Source organism: Podarcis gaigeae, assembly GCF_964106915.1.
Source record: "Podarcis gaigeae genome assembly, chromosome: W".
Lineage (NCBI taxonomy): Eukaryota > Metazoa > Chordata > Lepidosauria > Squamata > Lacertidae > Podarcis > Podarcis gaigeae.
Genome location: NC_139695.1, coordinates 17,153,456 through 17,176,876, shown reverse-complemented (window position 1 = coordinate 17,176,876; position 23,421 = coordinate 17,153,456). Strand labels below are relative to the sequence as shown.

Sequence of the window (23,421 nt, the reverse complement as noted above, 5' to 3'; positions counted from 1 at the left end):
GGTGCGATTTGCCGATTTGAAGGGATTTATAGGATTTTGAGTGGGATTCCTAGATCTTGGTTGTGGAAGTGGTGGACCCTCCCGATGTGGCGGCTGAGTCGTAGGTGGAATATATCCATATGAGGGGTCTGATTCTCTGGACCTGGGGTAGCTAGAGTCTCGATAATTTGTTCTGTACGTTTTTTGGTCTCTGTACTCTGGTCTTCCAGTGTCAGTCAGGAGGGGGCAAAATCTCCTTACATGTCCTATTTCCTCGCATTTATAGCAAATGCGGTTGTCCCGGGGGTCAGGTCCTCTTTGTTTACTTTTGTCTTTGTACGGGGGAACTCCTCCCGCATAAGCCAAAACTCGCGGCGAGTCGGGTTTCTGATCTTTCTTTCTCCGCTCGTCCCTAGAATTAAAGACTGACTTGGCGATGGAAAGAATTTCGGTTATAGTCTTTCCGTCGTACCCCAGGTGAGAGTTTAGGGCTTTCCTTATATCTGCCGTTGCCTGGTCTTTGAAGAAGCCTTTGACTATGACCTCATGCTGGGGACTTTCCGGGTCTATCCCACCCCAGGTCTTGATAGCAGAGACTAGACGGGAGTAATAGTCGGACGGGTGTTCTTCTGGCCCTTGAAGGACGGCCTGGACCTTTGTCCAGTTCACGGTTCGCTGACCAGCAGCTTTTATTCCATCTAAGATGGCCTTTTTGAAAATTTTTAAACCCCATATGCCATTGTCAGTGTTGTAGTCCCAGTCTGGATCATTAAGTATCGTCTGGGTGGTCAGTGGGGTCATCGAGGCGGGGCGATTTGGTTGATAGCCTTCTCGCGTTAGAGCCTCCCCCGCTTTTGCCAATATTTCTCGCTTCTCTGCCTCATTAAAAAGGGCCCCAAGCAACATATGAACATCTGCCCAAGTAGGATTGTGAGTAGAGAAAATGGTGGCCACCTGGCGGTGGCATTTGTCGGGGTCGTCTCTTAAGGAGGGCATCTTGTCGGACCAATTCATCAAGTCCGAGGTAAGGAAGGGCTGATGAGTAAAGACCATGCGTGGTGGGTCTCCTGCCCTGGCTGGAGGTATAGGTAACGCACGCAGAGGGAAAGCACCTTCTATTTCTCCATTCTGCAGATTATCCCTATTTCTAGTTCTGCTGGAGACAGGTCCCTCTCTTTCTCTGTTTAAAAGTTGTCCATTGAGGAGGGGTCCAAGTTCTAAGCCTACTTGGTCTTCTCCCGCGGTGGGAGTACTTGAGGAAGGGTTAAGTGGTGAGACACTCGGTATATTTTGAGAAGGGGCAGCAGCGGGTGGGTCCACTACGCGTTGTCCTAGTCCCGCACCTTGGGAAGGGGTAACGGCAGTTGGATCTGTTGCGTTTTCCCACGGTCCCGCGCCCCCTCCACCGGATCCTGTCCTGTCTCCTGCCCCGGGTCCTGGCAATCGGGGAGTTTGTGGTTCGGGGTAGTAGAATGGGACGAGGGTCCTATCCAATTGTTCCTCCTGGGCTCTAATCTCGTCATATGGAGGGGGTCTGGTTGGTTTCAGAACTGCCATCTGACGGGCAATTTGCGCTTGCTGCCGTTGAAATAATTCACGGGCTTCAACGAAGACATTTAGGTAATATACTTGTTGGGGTTTCTCGTCAGCCAAATAAGACTTAAGTGCTTGCATTTTTATGAGATTAAAGGAACCATGAGGCGGCCATTGAGAGGATGGTTCCAGGTGGTGGGTAAAAGCGACCCACGAGATGTTACAGAGATCCCTCAGTTTGGACTTTGAGAGTCCCTTTCTCCCTCTCAGTTCCTTCCAGTTGAGAAGGACAAATTGCAGAGGGGTATCGGAGTCCTTCCCGGAGCGAAAAGGCTTCATAGAAGCCTTATCGCTAGGAGGAGTCCAGTCAGAGTGTTGAGAAACGTTGGCTCCCATTACTCTGTTCTACGGAAATGGGGTTCGCTAGCGATGTATACTACGAAGGGAAAATAGACAGACAAGGGGACACACGCACACACACACGAAAAGGGAAATAGAGAAAAAAAATAGTATTTTTTCAGTCATTTAGGTACCTCAGCTTATTCCTATTGATTTTAATCCTCTCTACCATTAACTGTAACTAACTTATCATCTATACTTTAAAACATCAGCCTTGAACTCACGGGTCCTTCTCTCTACCCGATTTATAAACACAACTCCTAAATTTCCACTGCAGTACTACTTACACAACTGGTCCTAGTGTGGGGTCCCAATTTGTGAGCCACCCCTTCTACCCTCCACGACAGCCTCCTACCTAGTCTTTGAGACTAAATTCAGAACCCCTACTGGACGCTTGCGCAGTGCAATGCCAGATCAAGGTCCGAGAAAACGATAGTTTGGAAAGGAAACAAACGACCTTGCGTTCTCACGTACCCGGGTCATCCCTAACAAAGGTCGCCAGGCAGGAGGGGCGGCTTCGTTTGCATTTTAGACAAGAAAGGAGAGAGTGAGAGAGAGAGAAAAGGCTTGGATGGACCCCTCTGGACGACTCCGAAAGAGGGACGTCAGAGAAAACAGTAAAGAGCCACGCTTTCCCGGACTTAATGCCAAGACGGAAAACGGGGGAGAAAAGGGATAGAGAGATTAAGACGTTCCTGGACGACCCCGAGAGGGAACGTCGGAAAACAGTAAAAGTACCACAATTTCCCCGGTCGTGTCCCGCGTAAGAAATTGGGGGGAGAGAAGGGAAAGGATTTGACGTTCCTGGACGACCCCGAGAGGGAACGTCAGACAGTAAAGTTCCGCGACCTCCCTGGCCACTTTCCGAAAGGGGAGAATCGGGGGAGAAAAGAATAGAGGTAAGACGTTCCTGGCCGACCCCGAGAGGGAACGTCAGAAATGAAAGAAGGAAAGTCTGGCTGTCGTGAGGACGCTGCTTCTCCACCCGCCTCCCAATGTGTTTTACTTCAAACCATACTCACGTTCGAAGATGTCCCCCGCAGATCCCGGGATCCTTTTCTTTTAGCCGGCTTTTACCTCGCCTTTGCTCTCCCTGGTCGGGCTTCTGGTGACGGTTGATTACCGCCCGCAAAGAGGAGGCAGGGAGAGGAAAAAAGGATCCCTGGGCTAAGGTTGCCCAGTGGCGCCCGATCCCCTCTATCTCCCCTCTCACCTCTGCAGGAGAACCAAGTGTCCCTGAGCACGGTCGCCAAAAACTGTTACGGGAGAAATCCGAGGGCTCTCTTGGACAAACAAGACACCGACCAGGGCAAGTCAGAGCAAAACAGCAGCCAGGAGGCTTGGTCTTTATTTAGGAAAAAAGACTGTCGCGACAGGGCTCCCACCGTCCACGAGGTGAAACAAGATGGAAGCCCCGAACAAAGGATGACCCTAACTTTTATTAGTTGCTAATCCCCCAAACTACACCCCCAGAATTACATCATATTTACATCATGATTACATTAGAATTAGGAGGAGTCGAGGAGGGGCTTCGCAGGTAATCCGAGTGTCCTGACACCTGGCCAGAGCTTCCTCTCCCCTCCCATCATGAGTCACCCTGAAAAACAAAGGAGAAGGGCGAAGTTTCCTGCCCCCTGAGGGGAATCCGGTTACTGTCCTTTGTGAGAGTCCGTGCGGAATACACTGAGATATGCAAGTTATTGTATCCCCGATAGCCCTGTGTCTGAGCCCATCACGAGGGCTATCAAGGTTGTCCTGTCAGGGGGAAAAGGTCGCAGAGTACGTGACTGCTCGGTCAAGGGATTATGGCCACTCAGTCCCAAGTCACCCCCCTTTGATAGTCCTTGTTACGTGTAGTGGAATAAAAGTGGTCCGATGGAAATCCGACGTACGGCTGATTTTTAGTAAATATAAAACGGTGAAAGACTTTGAAGTTTAAACCGGCTCCAAGTTCAGGAAACAATGTAACAAGGTCTTGATTGGATCAGTCATGGTTGACTGAACTCGGAAAGTTGTATCAGTGAGCTGTCAAACAGGGACGCAGTGAATGCCGGCTGCAGTACCAGCGCAGCCGCCACCAGGGGCGCTGTTCGGCAATGGTGATTGGTTGATGCGGCCGCTGGTTGACCTAGAGTTCAGGCGCCCGGTCTATTCACAGTAAAATGGGGCGAAGCGGAGCGCTTATGGCGGACGGCTGTCTGTCTAGCGCTTCCTTATTTACGGAAGGCTTTTAAGAGATGACCCTCTAGAGCAGTGTTTCCCAACCTTGGGCCTCCAGCTGTTTTTGAACTACAATTCCCATCATCCCTGACCACTGGTCTTGCTAGCTAGGGATGATGGGAGTTGTAGGCCAAAAACATCTGGAGGCCCAAGGTTGGGAAACACTGCTCTAGAGCAGTGTTTCCCAACCTTGTGCCTCCAGCTGTTTTTGAACTACAACTCCCATCATCCCTGACTAGCAAGACCAGTGGCAAGGGATGATGGGAATTGTAGTCCAAAAACAGCTGGAGGCACAAGGTTGGGAAACACTGCTCTAGAGGGACATCTCTCAGGTCAGAGAGGGGAGATGCGTGTAGGTGTGTGTGTGCTTATGCGGTACACGTGTAAATGAAGGGGGGGCGATTTCCGGTGACAGTTCATTAGGATCCTGAGTGGGGGACAAGCACTGGTACGCTTGGCTCAGAGGCCGCTTCCTAAGACCAAGAAAGCGGCATACCAGCAGCGGGGCGGCAGCTTGTTTACTTCAGGATCGTAGTAAAAAAGGGGAGGAGGTTCCCCCGCCTGCTGAGGAGAGGAACTAGGCTTTCCGTTGGGCATCTCGTTCTCAAGTACCGCCTGCTATCCCTGGTTCCGCATTTTCACTGGCCGAACCGCACGTCATTCAAAAAACCAAGCCACGAGGGGGGCGGAACGGCCTGATGAGCAGGGATGAAGGGCAGGAGCCGACCAGAGTTTTTTTGCGTCAATGGATCAAAGGCGGGCATTCACGTGGTTGCTGTTTCCGGCACGTCATTGGCCCTTGCTAAGCCCCACCCTCTGGTCTTGTCCAGATTCCAAATGAGGCGTGGTCATGAGCTGGTTACGCCCCCTTATTAAAATAGCCAGTAGCCTCCGGGAATAAGCCTTTGTACCCTTCTTGCTCGCTTCCCTTTTAGATTGCAAGGTACGGGTTTCGTTGCACGTATTTGCATGTATTTTGAATAATTAATTGGCATATTTAAATAAGGGCGTGTCACGTGCGACATGTCTTTGCCCTCCAACAGCAGCACAATAGCGGCCCCTGTGGCCTCACCAGTGGGGGAGAGATGGGAAGTACTGCAAAAATTTAGGTTCACAGCCGGAAGTGCTGCTGTGTTTGACGGTGCGCAGGGTGCTATTTGCTCTCTGCCGGGGCTTGGCCATCCACGTGGTCAACCTCCCTTCCTGGACTGAAGAAAAGGGGAAGGGGATTATTGGGGTGTCTGAGCTCCCCCCATGGCGGCTGCAGAAGAGGAACATCCCTTGAGGAACGAGCTGGTCATGAGTGAGGACGAGGAGGAGAAGGAGGTGAACTTTGAAGCCCAACCGTATTTATTTCCAAAGCTGTACTCTGTGTGATCCCATGTGTGTGGGAGGGGATGGTTTAGAGCCATCCGCGCGTGGAGGAAGTGCTCTGTAAGCTCGGGGGGCTACCTTTGTTCCCTTCTCGGGGTGCTGCGGTATTCCTGTTGAGACGCTTTAATGCAATTGGCTTTAAGGATTTCTTTGCCCCGTGAACGATGCCCAGGACAGCATGCTATAGGTGTAGCCGAGGGTGAAGGGGGACAATCACGCCGGTTCTGCCCCCCCCAACAAAAGTCCTGCTCCCCAACTACGTCCTGACCCACCCCCCGCAAAAATTCTGGCTACGCTCATGCAATAAGGAATAAATATATTGAAGTTCTGCGAGATTAAACAGCAGAACTGGATTGATGCCTCCTTACAAAGGCTTGAATGGCTTTTGAAAATTCTACTCCTAATCCTGAGTTTTGATCCCGACATCTGTGTCTCCCCTTGTCCTTTTCTTTTTGCGTTTTTCCTTACTGCCACTCTTCAAAGCTATAAGCAGTGCTTTTTTCTATTAAAAGATGTGCTGGAACTCACCATGAACTCCTCCCTTGTAATGGCAATGGCAGCCACCTGAGAGGTGCAGGAACTTAGTTCCGGCAAGTTCCAACTGGGGAAAAAAGCCCTGGCTATAAGGCAGTAAGTCCAGTGAGCAGGTCAGTCTGATTAGCTGGCAGCTGCATCTCATCACAGGTTAGCACTGCCATGCTAGAGGCTAGGTATGCTCAGTGGTACCCTTTGAAGTTATTATTCATCTTGTTGCAAGGATGAGTCTGGGTTCAGCCCTCTGTGAGATGGTCCTTGGCCCTTATTCATTGGTAACCTTTTGTTCCCCAGGCAGACAATGAAGAAGCAACAAAGAAGCACCATCAGCTTGTGGATTCACTCACTGCCTTGGCTGGAGCGAAGCGGTATGAAGGAAGGCTCCCAATCGAGTGTTAAAAACAATACAGCATTAAGTATTACAAACTTCCCTAAACAGGGCTGCCTTCTGATGTCTTTTAAAGATAGGATAACTGCTTATTTCCTTCACATCTGAAGGGAGGGCGTTCCACAGGGTGGGCACCACTACCAAAAAGGCCCTCTGTCTGGTTCCCTGTAACCTCACTTCTCGCAATGAGGGAACTGCCAGAAGGCCCTCGGCGCTGGATCTCAGTGTCCGGGCTGAATGATGGGGGTGAAGGTATACAGGACCGAGGCCGTTTAGGGCTTTAAAGGTCAGCACCAACACTTTGAATTGTGCTCGGAAACGTACTGGGAGCCAATGCAGACCTCTCAGGACCGGTGTTATGTGGTCCCGGTGGCCACTTCCAGTCACCAGTCTAGCTGCCGCATTCTGGATTAATTGCAGTTTCCAGGTCATCTTCAAAGGTAGCCCCACGTAGAGAGCATTGCAATAGTCCAAGCGGGAGATAACTAGAGCATGCACCACTCTGGCAAGACAGTCTGCAGGCAGGTAGGGTAGACAGCCGCCCTGGACACAGAATTAACCTGCGCCTCCATGGACAGCTGTGAGTCCAAAATTACTCCCAGGCTGCGCACCTGGTCCTTCAGGGGCACAATTACCCCATTCAGGACCAGGGAATCCCCCACACCTGCCCGCCCCCTGTCCCCCCAAAACAGTATTTCTGTCTTGTCAGGATTCAACTTCAATCTGTTAGCCGCCATCCATCCTCTAACCGCCTCCAGGCACTCACATAGGACCTTCACCGCCTTCACTGGTTCTGATTTAAAAGAGAGGTAGAGCTGGGTGTCATCTGCATACTGATGAATACCCAGCTCAAACCCCCTGATGATCTTTCCCAGCGGCTTCATATAGATATTAAAAAGCATGGGGGAGAGGACAGAACCCTGAGGTACCCCACAAGTGAGAGCCCAGGGGTCTGAACACTCACCCCCAACACCACTTTCTGGACACGGCCCAGGAGAAAGGAGCGGAACCACCGTATAACAGTGCCCCCAGCTCCCAGCCTCTCTAGACAGTCCAGAAGGATGTTATGGTCGATGGTGTCAAAGGCCGCTGAGAGATCCTGCAGAACTAGGAAACAGCTCTCATCTTTGTTCCTAGCCCGCCGGAGATCATCAACCAGCACGACCAAGGCAGTTTCAGTCCTATGGTGAGGCCTGAATCCTGATTGGAAGGGATCCAAATGGTCCGCATCCTCCAGGCGTGCTTGGAGTTGTTCAGCAACCACCCGCTCAATCACCTTTTGCCCAAGAATGGAAGATTTGAGACTGGGCGATAGTTGGCCATGTCGGCCGGGTCTAAAGATTTTTTTTAAGAAGCGGTTTAATGACCGATGGAATTGGCTGGAGAGGGAGCGGTCTTCCAAAACACAGACTGTTTTATGGCCCTGGTCATGGAGACAAAGAATGATTAGCTTGATTTTCCATTCCTAATTAGGTCAATGTCCTTTTTTTTTTTTTTTTTTTTTGCAGATGGAGGGCAGTTGAACGCACTGAGGCGAGCCGACAGATATTGGAATTTGATCTTTGTGGTGGAGGTGAGAGCTTTCCCCTCAAGCGCTCGCAGCATAGCAATCGCTGGCACAGATGAATCCTTTGTTACCGATGGGTCATGGCTAAGAGGGAGCATGTGACCAGATCCCTGTACCATTTCTCAATCTCTAGCAGAGAGGCATGGCTTTACAAGTTTGGCCTTCTAGATGTTACTGGACAACAACTCCCATGATCCCTAGAAGAAGAGTTTGCATTTGATATCCCGCTTTATCACTACCTGAAGGAATCTCAAAGTGGCTAACATTCTCCTTTCTCTTCCTCCCCCACAACAAACACTCTGTGAGGTGAGTGGGGCTGAGAGACTTCCAAGAAGTGTGACTAGCCCAAGGTCACCCAGCAGCTGCATGTGGAGGAGCAGAGACACGAACCTGGCTCCCCAGATTACGAGACTACCGCTCTTAACCACTACACCACACTAGCTATTGACCATGCTCGCGGGGCTGATGGGAGTTGTAGTTCAGCAACATCTGAAGATGCGAGAGGTTCTCCACACTTGCTATAGAACATGGGTAGGCAAACTAAGGCCCGGGGGCTGGATCTGGCCCAATCACCTTCTAAATCCAGGAATCAGCATGTTTTTACATGAGTAGAATGTGTCCTTTTATTTAAAATGCATCTCTGGGTTATTTGTGGGGCGTGCCTGGTGTTTTTACATGAGTAGAATGGGTCCTTTTATTTAAAAGGCATCTCTGGGTTATTTGTGGGGCATAGGAATTCATTCCCGCCGCCCCCCAAAAAATATAGTCTGGTCCCCCACAAGGTCTGAGGGACAGTGGACCGGCCCCCTGCTGAAAAAGTTTGCTGACCCCTGCTATAGAACATATGCTTTGCATGCAGAAGAAAGTCCCTGGTTTGGTACCTCCCGGTTAAATGGTCACAAATCAGGTGATGGGGTAGGTCTCTGAGACTCTGAAAAGCTGCTGCTAATCAGAGTGATGATACTGGACAAGACGATGTTGATACCAAAACAAGGACAAGACCTGACGCTAATTAAAAACTATAGGCCCATATCACTGCTGAACAGTGATTACAAAATATTTGCTGACATTCTAGCCAACAGATTGAAAAAATTATTAAATGAAAGTATACACAAAGATCAAGCTGGCTTTCTGCCAGGTAGATACATACACAGCAGCATGAGGAATGTAATAGATTTACTAGAATACCTAGAAGAAATATAAGACAAAAAGGCTGCTTTAATATCAATAGATGCGGAAAAGACATTTGACCAGGTGTCGTGGGAGTTCATGAAAAGGGTCATAAAGGAAATGAAACTGGGGGAAGATTATATTAAAGCTATAGAGGCAATATATAGGAAACAAGCAGCCAAACTTATTCTTAATAATGAAATGACAGAAGAATTTTGTATAGAGAGGGGGACAAGACAAGATTGCCCCTTGTCACCACTTCTATTTATTATGGTACTGGAATTATTGATGAATGTCATAAGAAATGATAAAATAAAAGGTATCTCATTAGGGAAAAAGGAATATAAGATCAAAGCATTTGCGGATGACCTGATTCTGACTGTTGAAAACCCCAAAGAAAGTATAATACAGATAATTGAAAGAATATTAGAATTTTGGAAAGTAGCCGGCTTTAAGTTAAACAAGAATAAAACTAACATGATAGTAAAAAATATGACCAAGCAAGAAAAGGAAGAACTACAGGAGATATTAGGATTAACAATAGTAAATAAGACCAAGTATTTAGGAATCTGGCTGACCAATAATAATAGTAATCTATTCAAAGATAATTACATAAAAACCTGGAAAGGAATCAAAAGAGATTTAGAAATCTGGAATAAGTTAAGATTATCGCTTGTTGACAGAATATCGGTGGTTAAAATGAATGTATTGCCGAAAATGATGTATCTATTCCAAATGATACTGATAATTGGAGGAATGGGAACTCTTAGATTATGGCAAAAAGAGATATCCAAATTCATATGGCAGTTTAAAAACCAAGAATTAAACACAAGTTTCTAATAGATAAAAAACATAGAGGTGGACTGGCACTACCTGATCTAAATTTATATTATGACGCTGTCTGTTTAAATTGGCTAAAAGAGTGGATTGTATTAAAAAATAGTGATTTGTTAGATCTAGAAGGATTTAACAATCGTTATGGTTGGCATGCGTATTTAGCTTATGAAAAAGGGAAAGTACACAGGGGATTTATGAACCATGTCATTAGGAAATCATTATATAAAACATGGACAAAATATAAGGATCTCCTAGAACCGAAAACACCATGGTGGGCATCACCTCTAGAAGCAATTGCAATAAAAAAGAAAAATATGGAAGTAGAATGAGCAACATATAAAGATCTGATTAAGGAAAAAGATAATAAATTGGTAATTAAAGATTATGAGGAAATTAAACAACACCTTACGGGTTGGATCCAATACCATCAATTGCATGAAGTGTTCAGGACAGGTAAGAAAAACAGTTTCTCAAACGAACCTTCGTTATTAGAAAAAGTGTTATTACAAAACTAAGGTAATATCAAAAATGTATGATACATTATTGGAGTGGGAGGTCAAAGACTGATCAAGGAGGTAATGATCAAGTGGGCTTTAGATATTGGGAAAACCATTAACTTAACAGCATGGGGAGAATTATGGAGAAAGAACTAGAAATTTACAGCCTGTGATGTATTGAGGGAAAATCTAATCAAGATGTTTTATAGATGGTACTTAACACTTACCAAAATAGCTAAAATGTACAGTGGTACCTCGGGTTACATACGCTTCAGGTTACAGACTCCGCTAACCCAGAAATAGTACCTCGGGTTAAGAACTTTGCTTCAGGATGAGAACAGAAATCGTGTGCAGCGCTCCCTCTAGCTGTTCTAGCTTCGCGTGAAGCCTCCGCAGGGCATGGGGAGCATTCATCCCGCTGCCCTGCGGAGGCTTTGAGCGGCTATCCGCAGCTTTTGCGGGAGGTGGGGAAAGGGACAGAGCTAGCAGCTCTGTCCCTTCCCCCACCTCCCGCAAAAGCCAGGGATAGCCGTGCTCCCTTTAAAGAGCGCTCGGCTCTTGCGGGAGGTGGGGGAAGTGACAGAGCCACACACTCTGTCACTTCCCCCACCTCCCACAAAAGCCAGGGATAGCTGCGCCCCCTTTAAAGAGCCACGCTCCATGCGGCTCATGAAAGGGAGTGCTGAGCAGAGCCTGGGATGCATACAGGCTCTGCTCAGCGCTCCCTTTAAAGAATAATTTTTTTCTTGCATTCCCCCTCTAAAAACTAGGTGCGCCTTATGGTCAGGTGCGTCTTATGGAGCGAAAAATACGGTAAATAAGGAGGCCAGATACAGTACAGGATAAAGGAAGTCTTTTATTTGGTTGTTTGTATTGTTTTATGTTATGTTTATTGTATTTCTGGGGTGGGGTGGGGGGGTTTATGTTATGTTGTAAATAAAAAGTTTTTTAGAAAAAGACAATGCACCCAGATCTGGCCTATCATCCAGTGTTACCATGTGTTGTGCATTGCAGGTGCTAGAGAAAAAGTTCTCCTCTCAGAACTGTTGCAGTCAGCTTCCAGCTCACCAGCTCTGGGTTCCATTCAAAAGCAGCTGAAGAAAGCCCAGCACAAAAAAACCATCCAGCTCCCACTGAGCAAGGAGGAGAATGAGCGGGTGATTTCAGTGGACTGTTTGGGGGCAGCTGTGCTTGGGGTGGTGGCAGGGAGGAAGATGTTGGCATTGGAGGTAGAAATGTGAAGGAAAGGACACTGGAGGGAGAAACCAAAAGGAGAAGAACAGAGGAAAAGTGTGTGTGTGTGTGTGTTGGCACAAGTAGGATAGACTGGCAAATGTACCTTTTCCTGTGGTACAGGTGATTCTCAACTTACATGGTTACGTTCCGCGGTCACAGCATAAAGCCAAAATCACATATAGTCACAGCACGTTGGGTACAGTGATGAGTGGGATTGCCCTTTTTCCCCAGATGCACCCTGCCTCTTTCAAATTTTTACAAAATTTGTTTGCCAAGCACGTGAAGCTGAGTGCACACAGGTTCAATGTGTGTATGTTGCGAGTTACCTGTACATCTCTTATTTTTTGTTGTCAAATTCATTTTCTCAAGGTTTGCTCCTAGGCTTATCCTTTTTAAAAAATAAATAAAGCGTCCTATAAATTAATGAGGAATAGGTCCATCAGGGGTTATCGGCTGTAACAGAACAATTCAGAGGCAGTATGCTAGACGGAGCATAAACAGGAAAAAGCCATCACCATTGTCCTATGCTGTTGAACGTGGAATGTAGAACTAAATGTTTTTGTCTTGTGTGATAAAGCAAGGTATTTTTTTCTGCCTTGTGAAGAGGAGGGGTTCATGGACATGAATTTAACTTGGGTGTGCTGTGTTAATGGTTTCAAATCAAATAGATGGAGCAGAATTGATACCTGGCTGCATTGCCAGCTGTCTCTAAAGTATTGAGATTCCAGCAATGGGATTGCATCATATCCTGGGTGAAGTAATGCCTTCCTTCCTAAAGATTTTATACTGAGGCTTATGGGCATCTTTATAGTGGGTGCTCTAAAATATGCCTCTGGGAAAGGTCGCTGTAGCTGGTCCACCATATATATATTTATACATATCCATGCATGCATATACAGTGGTGCCTCGCAAGACGAAATTAATTCGTTCCGCAAGTCTTTTCGTCTTGCGAGTTTTTCGTCTTGCGAAGCACGGTTTCCCATAGGAATGTATTAAAAATCAATTAATGCGTTCCTATGGAAACCACCTTCAGACCAGGTCTGGGGACAGTCTGTCCCCCGACCTCTTCTGAAGGCCGGCGGGGGGCAAAAGTCTTTGCTTCCCCCCCGCCTGCCTTCCCGGGAGAGCGGAGAAACGCTCTCTTTGCTCCCCCCCGCCTGCCTTCAAAAGCCGTCCGGGGGCTTTTAAATCACCCCGGGACAGTCCCGGGGCGATTTAAAAGCCCCCGGGAAGGCAGGCAGGGGGGACAAAGACTTTTGCCCCCCGCCCGCCTTCGGAAGAGGTCCTGGACCTCTTCTGAAGGCGGGCGGGGGTCAAAGGTCTTTGCTCCCCCCCGCCTGCCTTCAAAAGCCATCCGGGATAGCAGGAAGCGCTTCCCTGCTATCCCGGACTGCTTTTAAAATGCTGGCGGTGGGGAGCAAAGCCTTTCGGCCCCCGCCGGCCTTCCTGGACCTCTTCTGAAGGCCGGAGGGGGGGGGAAAGGCTTTGCTCCCCACCGATAGCATTTAAAAGAGGTCCCCGGAGATTTCCCTATGGGCTTTCTTCTTGTGAAGCAAGCCCATAGGGAAATTCGTTTTGTGAAGCGCCTCCAAAACGGAAAACCCTTTCGTCTAGCGGGTTTTTCGTCTTGCGAGGCGTTCGTCTTGCGGGGCACCACTGTATATGTTTCTCTCTCTCTCTCTCTCTCTCTCTCTCTCTCTCTCTCTCTCTCTCTCTCTCTCTCTTCCTGCAGGTGGTGAGGGAAGCTGCCTACACTCAGACATCTCAAGCCCTGGCTAAGTGGCATCCAGTGGTGCAGCAAAACAGACATGCTGAGCAGCTAGTCTTCCCATTGCAACAAGAGAGTGTGAATGTCACGGCCATTGAAGAAGTGATAAATGGATGGCAGGTGGGTGTTGGTTGACCTCAGCAAGAAGTGAGAATTAGGATTGAGCTGGACCCAGCTGTTGCACAGTGCTCTTGCCTCATGTTCAAGCCAAGCTATGCCCCTAGGAGTGTAGGAAGCTGCTCTTCTACTGTGTCCCATCTAACTTAATATTTTCTGCATTGACTGCCAGCAGCTCTCCAGGGTTTCAGGCACAGTTCTCTCCCAGCCCTACCTGGAGGTGTGTGGGTGTGCCAATCTACTGTGGCTTTTGTAGCTTGTGGTCTGGTAGACGGAATTCTGACTTAGCTATTCAACTTCTTAGCTCTGATCTCCTATTTGAGCAGAACTTACCAAGTGGCTGCATATAAGTGACCCTCTCTATCTCAGTTCCTCATCTGAAAAAAAGAGAAAAAAAGAGAGAGACTTACCTGTTTTATTGTGCAGATTAATACCATATAAGTTGTTAGGCAATCCAATGTTACTATGCAGTTACAGACCCATTCAAAAACAAAGAAAACCCCAAAACCATATAACTTATAGCATAAAATTTAATATGGTTCATACGTGTATATGAAACAGGGAAAAGAAAAACAGCCCAAACAACACTTAACTGTCAGAATATTTTCATGAAGGTTTTGTTGTGGGAAATGAATATCTATGAACTGTTTCTGTTATTGTTTTATTCATATTAGCCAATAAGCAAGCTAAATAACACTCAAAAGACCTTCCTGGATATTTTAGTCAGACAGGAATAAATCTGCTTTGCTCATCTCTTTAAAAAATAAAAAAATAATACCTATTAGCATTTCTATCGCTCCATCCCCACGGAGGGCAGAATTGTTCATTGTAAGAAAACCCCAATAGGGAGTTAAAGCAATTAAATTTGGACCTAGAGAAGATGAGCCAATATTTGGGAACAGTCACATTATCCATATATTTGGAACAACCCTTGAAGCAGTCAGTGGACAAATCAAGATAAATTGGGGAGCAAGTTTTATAAGCAGCAGTCATTGAGAAATTTGCATCAATATCTTTAACCTGAAGTTTAAGAATACATTTTGCCCAGTAGTGGTACTGAGTAGGAAAAAAATCAACAAAAGTCTGATAACTGTAATTTATTGATACAGGCTTTGGAATTTTGTTTTGTTGTTGTTGTTGCTAGAAATAATATATGGCAATTATGTGGTAACGCTATCTTATATGGGTTATCCAGTTCCAGCTGATCTTTATCCATACCTCTAAGACAGCTGAAGAAAAATCTAGAGAATTTAGCCACAGGTGCATTTTTCTGGAAGAAAACTACCCTTCTGAAAGTTTTATAAGTGTTTACATTTTACTTAAGATGATGTGGCACTTTGAAAACTGGAAAGTGCAACAGAAAAGGAAAAGGTAGCAACCAACCACTTCCCTGTTTCTGTGCCCATTCACACTCTGTTGCTTTAACTGCTCTTCCTGCCTCTATCATGCTATTTGGTCTCCATGAGCCTGTTCTTTTATACAGCTTTGCCATTTCAGCCAAGGCAGCCCTCCCTCTCAACATGTTTGGAGAGCACTCATTCTTAAAACTTCCTGTCTGTATTGGAACTAAAACCTATCCTTACTAAAGACTCTGAAAGGTGTGGAATTCTCCCTCTCTTGAAAGGAGGGTCCTGTAGAAATTATTCATGAATTGTTCTTCAGTAGGGGTGCAGTATAAGTGTAACAAATGAATAATAATAATACATTTTAGCTATCTAGCTATCTGCCTGCTGTGGTTTTTGCTCAGCCAATAACTAACATTCTCTTGGTACGATAAAAGCAGTGAAACAATAAAATAGGAAATAAGTTCTAAAAAGTAGTATTACAACAGTATGCATAGGGACAGAGAAAAGCTAAAACCATAACAACAGCATCTAATGACAAACTAAAACATTTCAGGGGTAAAATAAACAGAGTTTGAATGCCTGGGTGGGTGTTCCTCCCTTTTAAAGGCTTTGCCTGGTTCTAAAACAACATTCGAGTTCAAGCAATCCTCTCTTGTGGAGGGTCTCATGCAAATCGGGGCCACTGCAGAGAAGGCCCTTTTACCTGGTGGTCTTCTCACCATAACTTTGCTGGCATAGGTTTTGCAGAAAAGGCCCTCCAATTATAATCTCAGGGCACTTGTGAGTACACAGTGAGATGAAGCAGTCCTTCAGATACTGCAGCCCTAACCCATTAAGGGCTTGAAATGTCAAAACCAGTCGAGCCTTGGAACTAACTTGGAGCCAGTGAATATGGGAAAGCACCTGTGTAACATGCTCATAACTTTGTTAGTTCCTATGTTGCCTCAAGTTTCCAGATAGTCTCCAGAGGCAGCAATGACAAGCATAGTCTGTGAAGGAGAGGTAGCATCCCTTCACCTAAAATCAGACTGGCAAATAAAATGTTGTGAGGTCGGGGGGTGGGGTCCCCTGTTTTGTTAGTGACCTTTTGCAACCTTGTTGGACTAGTCTTTAGAGTAAGCTGAAACTTACCTCTCTGTGTCCATCCTTCCCTCTTCTCACCCGCTCTAAGGCACAAACACCCCTGGAGCAAGAAATCTTTAATATTCTACACAAAGGAAAGCAGCCAGTGAAGGACCCACTCCTGACGCCACAGGAGAAGTCCTCACTGCAGGCCATGAGTCTGGAGGAGGTGAGTCTAGATCTAGCTGTTTCTTTCCCATTCTCTCTTTTTTTTGTCTTTAGGGTATACGGTTTATTTACACATACTGTATATACAACCTGAGTCTACGATGGAGGGGTTCAAAGCATTAACACTCCAAAAGGTTCTTGCCCCTCCCATGGCCATAGTCTTGGATGCCTGCAGAAATTGGCCATCACCCTCTGGTCAGCTTGCTATGTTTAACAGACTGCCACTTTTCTCTCGGGCTTGCTGACACAGCCAACAACTATTTTTTCTCCAACCGACGTCATCCCCAACTGCAATCCTAAAAACAACTGCTCTCCTTCCAGTTCTAAAACTCTACTTCAGAGGCTTTTGTTTTTCTAGCCAATTATGAGTTTCTTTCCCATTCTCCATCTCTCCCTCCCTCCTGGATCCCACACTGCCTTGCTCTGTAAGCTTTTACAGTCAGCCCTTCTCTCCGTTTTTGCGCATTTCAGGCACAGTTGCGACGTATGCAGCACCAGAGGGCTCGAGTCCTGCAGTCCTACTACAAGGCTAAGGCACAACGTCAGCGGAAGTTCAAGAGCAAAAGGTAAGCAATTGTTGTAGAGCAGCAGCTAGGAACCTACAGTCCCATTAGTTCTGATAGCCGACCACAAAACTTTCCCCCAACCCCCCACAAGCACAGTTACCTGCTCCATACTTGATATTAAATTTTACATTGGGTAAAGACATGGCTGTGGAAGAACAATTGGGAAGCTGCATAGTATGCTCCCAGTTGTTCCTGTTCCAATAAAGGCTTGCTGTTAGTGCTGATCAGATGATTGGTCACGACAGCAAGGCTTGCAGGGATTGGTTGCACTTGAAGAACTTCTTAGTTCAACTGATCCTTGCCCTCCTTAGTTCAACTGATCCTTGCCCAAAGCAGGCATTGCTGTAAGTGCTGACCAGCTGACTTAAGTTGGAGAAAATTTGTGAACAGCCATCCAACCCACCTTCACCCTTTTAAGTTGGCTGCTGAAAAGAAATGAGGGTAGGTGGAAAAAAGTCCTCTTCTCACTTTTGTGGATGAGCCCTGTTCAGTTCCTGCATAGTTCCTTGCAGTCCAGAAAGGACTAGGCATCTTGCGACTTGCTACACTGGGCTCCTTTGGGAGGGAAGGGCAAGACATAAATGGAATTTTTAAAAAATTAAATAATAAATAACAGGTGTGGGCTCTGTCTGTTTATTTTTTACACTTTTCTTCCAATGATCTCTCGAGAAGATGGTGTACATTGCTCTCCCTCTCTCTCTCAACGTCCCCATGCCCATTTTATCTATCCTGTGAGGTGGGTAAGGCAGAGACAGTGACTCAGTCAGGGTAACCTATTGAGCTAGACAGCTAGCAGGGGTTTGAAACTGAGACTTTCTGGCATTAGGCTGATACTCCAAACAAGGGGTGGGGAACTAGTAGTCCTCAATAAGTTGTTGGATTCCAACCCCTATCATCCCTGGCCATTGGTTGTACTGGCTGAAGTTGAGGGGAGAGCAGCAACATTTAGAGTCACAGTTTTCTTGTCCCTTCTCTAACCACTTCACTGACTCTGCTGCAGGCTCTGGCCCTCCAGATGTTGCTGAACTACAATTCCCATCAGCCTCAACAGGCATTGCCAATGGCCAGGGCAAACAACTCTATTTCAGTGATGTCAGTTAGCTGCGTGTCCTTTCCCTCTGGCCTGGCTGTTCAAACCTCTGACATTGCTATCTTCCTCTTCCTGAAGGTATCACAGAATGCTTAGGAAGATCAGGAAACGCAAGGTGCTGAAAGAATTCGAAATGTTGCGGAAAAGTAACCCTGAGGCAGCTCTAGAAGAGCTAGCTAAAATTGAGAAAGTGCGTATTGAGGTGGGTGCAGCCCTCTTCCTGTGGTACTGTCACGGGGCTGCCAGGGAACACCCCGGAACTGAGGGAGGGGGAGAAACAGGAGCGTGTAGAAGACACAGGAGAAGCAGAGGAGGAAAAGCAGGGGGGAAGGCCTCAAGCGGCGAGAATGCTCTCTGATGTTGAAGAGCAGCAACACCACTCTACCAGTTCAGGGACAGAGGGAGAGGCGGTGCCCATTCTTTCAGCACAGGACAGGAGGCGGTTAAAGCGTAGGGAACAGAGGTGGCACTTGGGACTTCCCAGGCTCCTCTGCTGGAAGAGGAGCCGAAAGCCCCCACTTCCTGGATCTGCTACCGAGGACTCGGACGCATGAAGCATGTTCTGTACCTTGTAAATACTATGTGAATAAAGACTGTAAATATATCTCTGAGTGAGCAGAGATATTCCTTGCCAAAGGCTTCTAAAACCATCTCTTACTGTACTCCATCATAGTGACATTTTGCCTTACTTCTCTGTGCAGGAGAGGATGAGCCTGAAACACCAGAACAAGGGCAAGTGGGCCAAATCTACAGTCCTCATGGCAAAGTACAACCTAGAGGTAAGAGATGTGTGGAGGGAGGAGGCTTTATCAGCCAAAACCCACTCTTAACATGTAATTAAACCAAGGCAGGTGCTTGAGAGATTTGATCGAGCTGAAATGTAGCTTCCAGAAAAGGGTTGGCTGAAAATATCAGGCTATTCCCATAGAAGTGCTTTTTAGAGCACCTTTAACAACATTTGCAAGTGGGTGATAAAATACCTTTCTTTTGTCCGCTTGCCTTCCCGCCATTGGGTGGATTTACATCCAAAGCCAAAAACAGATGGCAAATCATTTTCTGGCCAGTTGCAATTCATACCCTTTCTCCTGGGAAATTGACTTTCTCTGGAGAGTATTGTTTAAAATTCTTACTTGGGAGGGGGAGGAAATAGTAGTGAATTATTGTAGGTTGGGCTGTTAAACATTTTACTTGTTTCCTGGGGGGTTATTAGAGGGGTGTATGCTTTGCTGGTCGTCTTGTGGCTGAAAATACGGGATACTGTAAGTCAGGGGATGGCCAATGATAGATCTACAATCTACTGGTAGATTGTTGGACAATTTGCAGTAGATCAGCAAGCGTTTCTGACTTCTGATTGTTTAACAACAGCTATGTCAAAAAGAATCCTCCAGCACCAGATTGTTCAAGCTCTTATCTGAAATAATACAGAAACAGGTTTGTCTATGCAAACCATCCCAGTATCTATGTTGGCTTTTGGGGTGCAGCAGATAACTGTCTCCTCCCCCTAAGCCTCCATTTTGCATATGGCGACACCTTCAAAGGTAGAGTTGTCATATTTCAAAAAGTGAAAATCTGGACACAAAAGTTGTTGAGATTTTGGGCGGTTGTTTTTTTGTTGAGCTGTGTATGTGTGTGACAGACTTTTTAAAGCTATTTTTTGGAAAATAGGCAAAAACGACACTGCTGACATGAGTTACCGTATGTCCAGATTTTTCTGGACATGTTGCCGATTTCCACCTGGACACGGCTTCCAACTGCAGTATTCCAGATATGTCCAGGAAATTCCAGATGTATGGCAACCCTATTCAAAGGCTCTACTCTTTGCACCTGGCTTTGGGGGTTGGATGGACCTGGGGTGGTTCTAGTGAAGAAGCAAAGAATAGATTTTGTAAGCCTAAGGTCTGCAAGTAAAGGCTATTGCCTGCCTGCTTTTCTAGGCTAGGCAAGCCATGCAGGAGCAGCTGGCCCACAACAAAGAACTGACCCAGAAAGTACGCCCAACATCTGATAGTGAGGAAGGTGGCAACGACACTGACGCAGAGGGGGATCTCGTGCCAAGTGTTGTCAATGAGAGGCCTGCTGGGCTGGATCCAGACAACCCCTGGATGTTAGGATGGCCCCACACAGAGCCCAAGGAGGACCTTCCAGCTGCACCAGAAGACAGTGAAGAGAGTGACGAAGAGAAGGGGCCACCTGCAACCAAGGAGGAGACTTTGCTGCAAGGCTTCGTTGCAGGTCAGCAGGGCCAGGGCCATAAAACAATGCATGGTGTGGGGAAAATGAACAGATAAGGTGCTTTTATTCCTTGTATAATACAAGAGCAGGGTCATCCAGTGAAAATGATAGGCTGTATATTCAGGATATTTATTATTATTATTATTATTATTATTATTATTATTATTAATAATTTTCATTGCTCATAACAATTATTCAATATTGTTAGGAAACTGCCATCAGCTCAGAGGCGAGAGGTGGAAGGGCAGTTGAGTTACAGGGAGCCTCCGAAGATCAGATCTTGAGAAGCAGCACTTCCTCCGCGGAGGAGGAAAGCCACGCCTCCAGTGGGGAAGGGGTGCAGGTCTCAGAGGATGCAAGGGAGAGACACAGCACCGAGCATGAACAAAGCGGGGGGGGGGGAGGCAGGTCCCCCTCTGCTCACGCCCTCTCTGCGCAGTCAGTTTATGCGCAGGAGGGGAGGCGTAGGATGGGGGTCAAAAGACTGCTATGCTGGGGAAAGTTTAAGGACCGTCCACTCCCAGATTCTGCTAGGGACTGAGCAGACATGGAATTGGGACGCTCTGCACTGTAAATGCTTTGCACAGATAATAAAGCCTTGAAAAGACCGGTGGGAGTCTTGCCTGTTTGCTCTCGAGCAACCACACTGGCATACATAACACATATCATCATTTAACATCCGTTTTCTAGTTTTCCCCCTCCCTGTTGACTTCTCCCAACTTCTATTTCTGGTTTGTTACACCAAATGTTACATTCTGTTTATACATAGTGTTCTGTTATAACTACAGTGGTGCCCCGCAAGACGAACGCCTCGCAAGACGGAAAACCCGCTAGACGAAAGGGTTTTCCGTTTTGGAGGCGCTTCGCAAAACGAATTTCCCTATGGGCTTCCTTTGCAAGACGAAAGCCCATAGGGAAATCTCCGGGACAGCGGGGAAACGCAGCGCGTCTTCCCCACTGTCCTCGGACCTCCTCCGAAGGCTGGCGGTGGGGCGGAGAGCCCTTCTCCCCGCGCCAGGCTTCGGAAGGCTCCTCCGAAGGCTGGCGATGGGGCGGAGAGCCCTTCTCCCCCCGCCAGGCTTCGGAAGGCTCCTCCGAAGGCTGGCGGTGGGGCGGAGAGACCTTCTCCCTGCGCCAGGCTTCGGAAGGCTCCTCCGAAGGCTGGCGATGGGGCGGAGAGCCCTTCTCCCCCCGTCAGGCTTCGGAAGCCTCCTCCGAAGGCTGGCGGTGGGGCGGAGAGACCTTCTCCCCGCGCCAGGCTTCAGATGGCTGTCCTGAAGACTTGCGGTGGGAGGAGGGTTTTCCTTCCCACCGCCAACATTCAGAATGCTGTTCTGAATGTTGGCGGTGGGGAGGAAAAACCCTCCTCCCACCGCAAGCCCCGGGAACAGAGGAGAAGCGCTGCGCGCCTTCCCCTCTGTTCCCGTACCTGTCCTGAAGGCTTGTGGTGGGGAGAAAAGCCCTTCTCCGCACCGCCAGCCTGGCAAGCGGTCTCCATAGGAACGCATTAATTGATTTTTAATGCATTCCTATGGGAAACCGTGCTTCGCAAGACGAAAAACTTGCAAGAAGAAAAAACTTGCGGAACGAATTAATTTCGTCTTGTGAGGAACCACTGTAATTCTATTTCTTGTTCTCTGTAAATAAAGTTGTGAATGTTTATTTAAATCCTGCCAACGAGTCCATTTTTTGTTTTGTTTCTGCAAGTATGTTGTAAAGGGTTCCCATTCTCTTCCAAAGTCACTATTGTCCTTTTCACGCAGTTTGTCCGTTAATTTTGCCAGTTCTGCATAGTTCATCAATTTTTCTTGCCATTGTTCTTTAGATGGTATTTCTCCAGTCTTTTTTTTTTTAATCTAAGCATGGATGTTTTTATTTAACTTTTAATTTATTTAATCATTTTTTCAATACAAACAAGAATCGCAAAAGACACAAAAACCATAATAACACTAATAATACAATTTGACAATTCAGATTTGAATACACTGATATACCTATGACTACACCTTTTTAACAATATTTCCCACCTCTCTCTCCTCCCCCTACTTCCCACCACTATCCGCCTTATCGCTTAAATATTCCTTCCAGATTTCTTCATATTTATCCATTTTTAATTTGCTTTGACATGCAATTTGTTCATATTTAGCTAGTCTGTCCATATTTTCAATCCATGTGCTCAATGGAATCTTTTTCCGGCTCTTCCAATTCATCAAAACAAGTTTTTTCGCTTCTAATATAGCACGGTGCACCCATTTTTTTGACCCCTTGTATTTCTCCACATTTCCGGAATACAATTTAGAATTAAATTTAATTTCACTAAATAACAATTTCTTTTTATTACTCTTGCTATAAATATCCTCAACTCACACCAAAATGATCTTATCATCGGGCAGTTAATCATCATATGTACTAAGTTCAAATTTTTACTTCCACATCTCCAGCAGTTGTCTGCACTTGTTATTTTCTTCTGGTGTAGTTTTGCGGGAGTCCAGTAGACTCTAAATATTATTTTCTTTTGAATAAGTCTTAGTCTTAAATCCATAGAGGCTATTTCTGTTGATTTTATACTTGACTCCCATATATCATTTGTTATCTGTACCCCTAACTCTTCACTCCATTTTTGTCTATAATATTCTAAATCATATTTCTTCCTGTTGAGTAGGGTTTTATATAGTGCAAGTGTAGAGTTTTTTGTTTTTGTTGCAGAGATTAAATCTTGTAGCAGCATGGGTGTTTCCGATGCTGCTAGAGCGTCAGGGCCAAATTTGTAATGGTTGTGAGGGGTTACTTGTGCGTAAATTGCCTTCAGTTTAGTTAGTTTGCTTGCCCAACCATGCTTAGGGTCAGAGCTCGCCCTCCGTGACCTGTTAGTCACTTGCAGAATCAGAGAGTGGGCGTCTCTTGAACCTCTTCCAGCATAAAAGCTGTTTGACCCCGAGTCTCCTCCTATGTTCCCTGCGCGGAACGCGTCTGCGCAAGTAAGGGGAAGGCAGGGGCGTCCCAGCGCTCTCTCCACTAGTTTCGGGTGAAAGGTCTTGGAGCCCTGTCACCAATTCCTCCATCTCCCTCTCTTCTCTATGGGTGTTACGCTGAAATCCTTCCCCCCTGCTAGTCCCCTCTCCGGCATCGCTCGGGAGCCCTGCCTCCGTTTCTTTTCTTTTTTTAAAAAAATATTTATTAAGAGTTTTTAATTACAATACAAATAAGTAAAACACAATAATATATATCATAACACATTTTCTTGTCATCTTTGGACTTCCTCACGTCTCCCGTTTCTG

At 46.5% G+C, this 23,421-nt stretch overlaps 1 protein-coding gene and 1 long non-coding RNA gene across 2 annotated transcripts in view; one reads left to right on the top strand and one right to left on the bottom strand.

Annotated features, from left to right (window-relative positions):
- LOC310836019 overlaps positions 1–23,421 on the bottom strand; it is a 463,755-nt gene that overhangs the window by 238,572 nt on the left and 201,762 nt on the right. The window lies entirely within an intron of this gene.
- Positions 5,162–23,421, top strand: part of LOC310835937 (U3 small nucleolar RNA-associated protein 14 homolog A-like) — a 46,945-nt gene continuing 28,685 nt past the window's right edge. The window contains exons 1-10 of the mRNA XM_083720893.1: positions 5,162–5,457; positions 6,334–6,407; positions 7,936–8,000; positions 11,513–11,655; positions 13,467–13,622; positions 16,137–16,256; positions 16,727–16,821; positions 17,990–18,113; positions 18,613–18,690; positions 19,846–20,143. Of these exons, the coding sequence (XP_083577019.1) occupies positions 5,386–5,457; positions 6,334–6,407; positions 7,936–8,000; positions 11,513–11,655; positions 13,467–13,622; positions 16,137–16,256; positions 16,727–16,821; positions 17,990–18,113; positions 18,613–18,690; positions 19,846–20,143 (1,225 nt within the window). The 5' untranslated portion in view covers positions 5,162–5,385. The remainder of the gene's footprint in view (positions 5,458–6,333; positions 6,408–7,935; positions 8,001–11,512; positions 11,656–13,466; positions 13,623–16,136; positions 16,257–16,726; positions 16,822–17,989; positions 18,114–18,612; positions 18,691–19,845; positions 20,144–23,421) is intronic.